Source organism: Nanorana parkeri, unplaced genomic scaffold (genome assembly GCF_000935625.1).
Source record: "Nanorana parkeri isolate BGI_ZX_2015 unplaced genomic scaffold, ASM93562v1 scaffold616, whole genome shotgun sequence".
NCBI lineage: Eukaryota > Metazoa > Chordata > Amphibia > Anura > Dicroglossidae > Nanorana > Nanorana parkeri.
In genome coordinates, this window is record NW_017306884.1 from 872,663 (window position 1) to 878,662 (window position 6,000).

Here is a 6,000-nt window from a genome sequence, read left to right on the forward strand (position 1 = left end):
CGTAAACCTGTATTTTGTGTTGACCATTTAAAACTTGTTCTATGTTTGCCGATTTTAAGTAAACCTTGCATGATAGCGGAAGAGGGGCTACCAGTGCTCCTAAAAAGGCTAGCTGCCTGGCTCATTGCCTGACTAAGCCATTGGCTTAATTTCTTCCAGAATCACTGGCATGGAACAAGAATTCAGATCAATAAATTGCAGTGCAGTGGTCCCTTTTCACATACATTTTTAGGGTCAAATACTAAAAGTATTGAAGCTAGAGGGTTGTCAGGAAAGCAGAGTAACATTTTTAGATGGAGAGGTCAGCAAATGCAACCTTAATGCTCCTTTTAAGATGTGTTCTTAACAAAGTAATGCATTATTTCCTAGCCAACTTTCGATTTTAGGGGCAGAAGAACGGCTGATTGGTTGCTGAGAAGTAACTTCAGTTACTCATAAAAATTATTAGATATACAAGGCCAAATGTGGCCTGTGGCTACAATTCTGCTACAGTAGGGTTCTCACAGACTCTTAAAATAGTTTACAGAGTAATTACTTTGAAAAACATGAAATCTCAGAACCATTTTAATCCAAAATCATGTGCAACACAACCACTAAGTACAAGCTGCATGGCTATGTTTCATGTAACCTTAAAAATGCAAAAGTGGCAATATAGACTGACAAAAATGCCCCCAGAAAAATAATTTCCTCCTCATTAATAGCAGCAAGTGTACACACTGAGGTGTCATCCAGCTGTATTTAAAAAAAATGTGCGTCTCACACACACACGTGCAAAAAGTATTAGGCACTTTAGGTTTTCTTTTCTTTATTGCAGAAAGTTAAATACAATAAAGCAGAACGTGACCTATCAATTTAACGGTCTCCCAAAACAGTTAGTTTCAATGCAAAGCATCGTATCAAGGTTACCATTGTACTGATTTTGACTCTCAACCAAACTTTTAAACCCTCAAATGGCTGATGTCATAGCTACACATGTGCAGCACAATGACAACTGCAATCCAAAAAGAGGCTAAGATGACACCTTCCTTGGCTGTAGAGGATCGAGGGGTGTAGTTACGCTTTAAGGTATTTATATAAATATTTTTACCTAAACTAATGCACAACTTTCCATAAAAAAAAAAAGAAGATGTTTTTAGGTAATTAGCCACAAGGTGGTCATCCTAATTTGGGGCACAGTCTTCACTATTTTTTTGCGGCAGACATATGTTTCTTATATGTGCTGTCCAAGTTCTTCTGCAGAAGAAAAAAGGAGCAAGGCTGATAGCACAGTAGCCAAAGGAACTACGTGCAGCAAACTAAAAAAAAACATTAAGTTTACCTCCCTTTTAAAATTAAAAGATGACCAGCACCAATATAAGCTTAGAATGCCAGAAAACACTGGTACCCTGATAGACACATCTGCAATGCAGAGAAATCTTACTAGAAGTGGTCCTTATGGAGGAGTTTTAACAAAAATCCATTCCTCTAAGGTAAAGAACATCCAAATAACCTATCCACAAAAAACACAAGGACTTAAATGCTGAAAATGCAGTTGGGGTTCGGGACTGATTAGACAAAATGTAAAATTTTGGGCTCAGAAGGCAGTTTGCTCACTGAAGAGCTGGAGAATGACACCTGGATGAATGTTTGCATGTAACAATGAGACATGGTTGGCGATAGTTCCCTGTGGGTTCGGGTCTTTTATTTCTGCCAATTTAGTTGATGATTTGGTCAAAGCTGATGCCACCTTTACTTACGAGGAGAGGCAGATTCTCATTTATCATGTTATACTATCAGGAAGACATGTGACTGCTCTAAACTTCATCCTGCAGTATGACAATGATACCAAATCAAAGAAGAAAATTGAACAAGAAGTACACCCCAATGGAGTCTTGATCATCATCATCATCATCATCATCAAGCTAGTCTGGGATTACATACAGAGACAGGTGGAATTAAGACAAATAGACTCTGTGATGGAACTTTCAAGTTTTTCAGGATGCCTGGAACAACCTACCTTTAAAACTGCATGCAGGTGTACCCAAGAACTGGTCACCTAAATATTGATTTCTGTTTACTGCACTTTATAGAAAGTTTATTGATGAATAAAAACTTCTAACTAACTATTTTTATATTATTTTGGAAAGCTTTCCTGCTTTTAAACATTTTTTTGCATTCTTAAAGTGCCTATAATTTTTGCAACATACTACATACATGCATATAGACACAGAGCACATGGAACTTCTCTCTCACACTTTTCTCTAAGTGCACCTTAATAATGGTGAGAAGGAAGCACTATAATGCAGTTCTTAGTCAGGAAGTGATGTGGCATTTGTACTGTACTTCACAATTATAACTACTTTATGCAGTGGCTACTGTTTATGACACAACAAAGATAACTATATCTAAAAACAACAATGTATGAATTACTTTATATAAAAGTAAATGTATGCAAATTGGGGAAAGAAAACTTAAGAACCACTTACATGCCTTCACCTGTGCCATATCTAAAAAACAAAACAAAACAAAGAAACAAAAACAAAAAAACACAAGGACTTAGCATGCTTAATTTAAAGCAAATAATCAAAATTAATCAATTAAAGAAAAGCTTTATTTGTGCATCTAGGACTTTTATATAGTGTGCAAATAGATTAAAGAATGTCAGTCTTAAAGCTGGATATTTGAGATTACAAGGTTAGTGGAAACAGCCAGAAATTGGTTAATTTTAGAATTTAAAGATAGATGAGCTTGCATAATGTGCAAGAATTAATATGTGTAGTAGAGCATTGGTGACAGCGCTATCAGTTCTCATGCATTTAGATTAATATTCACGTAACATTCAGCCAATAATAGGTATTAAACTTGAAAAAGGATTGTTATAAGACTTGCCCTAAAATGCTTTTCACTGAAATGGTGTCTTAAAGCACCCACCAGATTGTCACTCATCTTAGCATTTGGATATTAGCCAAGTCCCTTTCTGCTCTCTCTACCATTACCAATCACAAAGGAGAGTTTGTGTGCGTTTGTGCACCATATTGTGCATTAAACAGATTCAAAAATATGGGAAAAGACTGAATACATTTTGTTGCATCCAGATCTCCCAATTTCAACCGCTAAGGCAAGCGTGTGCTCTGGTCATCACAATTTCACACATCACATGAACAATAAATGACAGTTACAAATAATCTATACATTTCTTTTTTAAGATAATAGTACTGTATTCAGTTGGCTACACATGGGTTGAGTTTTACAAAAATCAACAAATTTTAAAGCGTATTTGAAAACCTGTGTCTGACCCTTTCATTTTCGCATACTCCAGACTTAAGGAGTGAATAGTAACCGCAATTAGAAAAAGGGGGGGATACCAACTCACTCACAACTTGTTCACAACACGTCCGTTGACGCTGCGTTTTTCTGCACATCACTGCACATGTATGAAGAGACACAGAAGACACAGAAAACATAGGGCACATAGCTCAACTGACACGGTGTGAACATATTCCAGAGCTGTATTAAAGTCCAATGTGTCCCCCTGCACTCCTCACAGCGTCTCCGGCCCGAATCACAATGATGGTGCTTGCAGTGATACTCACGGATGGCACCGTGCACATCAAACAGCAAATGAACAGGAATCACCAGCACTCAGTGGAAAATATTAAAACAATAAAGTCCATTTAATCGGACAAATCATCATGCATGTTGCAATAATTATAACTGACGTTTCAGGGCCACGCAGGGACCCTTCATCGGGGCACGTTATATTGTTGCCCTGATGAAGGGTCCCTGCGTGACCCCGAAACGTCGGTTATAATTATTGCAACATGCATGATGATTTGTCCTGTTCATAGTCATATTTCAAAGCTGTCTATAACCAGCAAGGAGAACTCAGTCTGTCCTTGATCATACTGAAACCTGTTGGGTAGTTAACAGCAACTAGGCTTATGTTGCGACATGGAACAGTACTTTCTCCCCACCATCTCAGTGAGCTGGAAAAGTTGTGCATTATAATGTTTCAGATGGCCAATATCGCTTATCATCTCTGCCTAGGGTAGCCCTAGGTATACCAATCTTTGGCCAAGGGTCTCAAGGGTGAGATTGGGCTCTGTCGATTTATCCCTTTGCCAGTAAAGATTTCATTATGGATCTCAGATCAGCAGATAAACCTGATGGAATGTTTCCAATACATTTTACCAAGTTATGTTGAGCTACAAATGCACTTGTACACCTTGTTTCATAAAACCTTCCCACCCATGTGAAAAACAAAAAACACTGGTACTGCTGCTGCTTTCATCATCACAATATTACACACATTTTGCCACGTTAAAATAGAAGCCAAAAACGTTCATCCTTCTAATGTAATACAGTTACCTCTCCACAGTGAGATCTCCTTCAGAAGCCAGTAGATGTCACTATTTCCACAAATTTATACTCTAGCACCACGCCCACTTTTACAACATCCTGAACTCTAACCGGCCTTGAAGAAAATGAAAACCAGACAGCTTACTACAGAGAAAGCTAACCATAAAATGATCCCTCAGTCTATGCAGGCAATTTTTAGTCATGCTGATCATTGCAGATCCCTCATACGAGTATGCATTATTTTATCGTGGTGCATCCAAAGCACTTCAAGACCTGCCTTGAAGTTAACACACCCTCTACATCTTGCATTCAATTTAACTGTAATAGCACTATCCGGTACTAGAAAACTTACCTATCTATTCTTTATGTGGCTTTAAGAAAAAAGCAATAAAGTAAACGCCATAATAAAATAAAATACACAGAATGAGTGAAACCTTGAAACAGCTCTTGCTAGCCAACTAACAAACTATTTTGACTACATACTGACTGGTAGTATATAAATGCTTCTTAGGATGATGATGTTGCACATGCAACAGGAAAAAGAATGATACATGACTGTGAAATGGAGAGAAAGAGGATGGTGTGAAATGCCTGAAACATGATGACACAAAGTGGAGAAGGAAATGGAATGGAAAGATGGTAAACAGAAGAGGAAAAGCCAAATGATGTGGATGTAGAGTGTGGACGGTACATACTTTGTAAGCTGGCCTTTGTTTTTGTTGTTATCCACTCCATTGTAAGTCACAGCTGCCAACTTTCTGCTCCTGTAGTTCTCATAATGTACATTATTGGTGACATCTTTAAGATCTTGCATGTGAGTCCTGTATGAAAACACCACAAGAACCAAACAAAAAAATAAAAGTATATTGAATAGCTTTTATTAGGTATGTTATTTTCTTCAAAACCTATTCCATGGTTTTCATTGATGTGCCAGTACTTGTATTGACACTTATGCCCAACCTAAAATTTCCATGTTGAAATTTCAAGTTACAAATGACCAGGTAATACTAATTGACTGACTTTCTGGAAAAGAGTAATGTAAATGACCATCATGAAAAAACAATGTTCTGCTATACTGCTGCACAACATACTAATGTAAAGTTAGGCAGTGTAGCTTACTAGTAAAGTTTACGATATTTTTGTATACTGTACATATTCCAAGTTGATAGTGTATATTCAAAAGGTAAAAAAGGACAGAAATCAACCCCTAAATGTGAATGCCGTATACGTGTGCATGTAAGTGAAATACAGCCAATAATTAGCCTATTAGGTTTAAACAGTTTTCCACGATCAAATAAAAGTACAATTTCGACAATGATAAATATCGTGGATGGTATAGGCTGTTGCACATTTTTCTGTTTGTAATAAAGAAATAGAAGATACTATTTAAAACTTATGAGCATACTGTATAATTTTCTCAAAATTATAGCCTAAAATTAGGAATTAAAATGTGCCAAATTTACAACATGAAACTATTACGTGTGCCAGTAAAATGTCCAGTCGGAAGTTGGCAGAGACCACATTTCATTTCTACAATACATATAAAAATTGGCAAAAATATTGCTCTGCCATTGCCAGCAGTTCCAAACAATTCTAGCAGAGACATTCCAGTGACGGAAGGAACCCAGAATGCAACAGGTGAACATAGTCCCTATATACATA

The 6,000-nt window shown here is 37.1% G+C and overlaps 1 protein-coding gene across 5 annotated transcripts in view; it reads right to left on the reverse strand.

Annotated features, from left to right (window-relative positions):
• SEPT7 (septin 7) overlaps positions 1–6,000 on the reverse strand; it is a 119,220-nt gene that overhangs the window by 5,049 nt on the left and 108,171 nt on the right. For 4 of the 5 annotated variants that reach the window (XM_018562947.1, XM_018562948.1, XM_018562944.1 and 1 more), the window contains exons 11-12: positions 5,034–5,159; positions 2,466–2,486 (exon numbers count right to left, since the gene is read on the reverse strand). In XM_018562947.1, coding sequence (XP_018418449.1) covers positions 2,466–2,486; positions 5,034–5,159 — 147 coding nt within the window. The remainder of the gene's footprint in view (positions 1–2,465; positions 2,487–5,033; positions 5,160–6,000) is intronic. The other variant, XM_018562946.1, reaches the window with a different exon arrangement.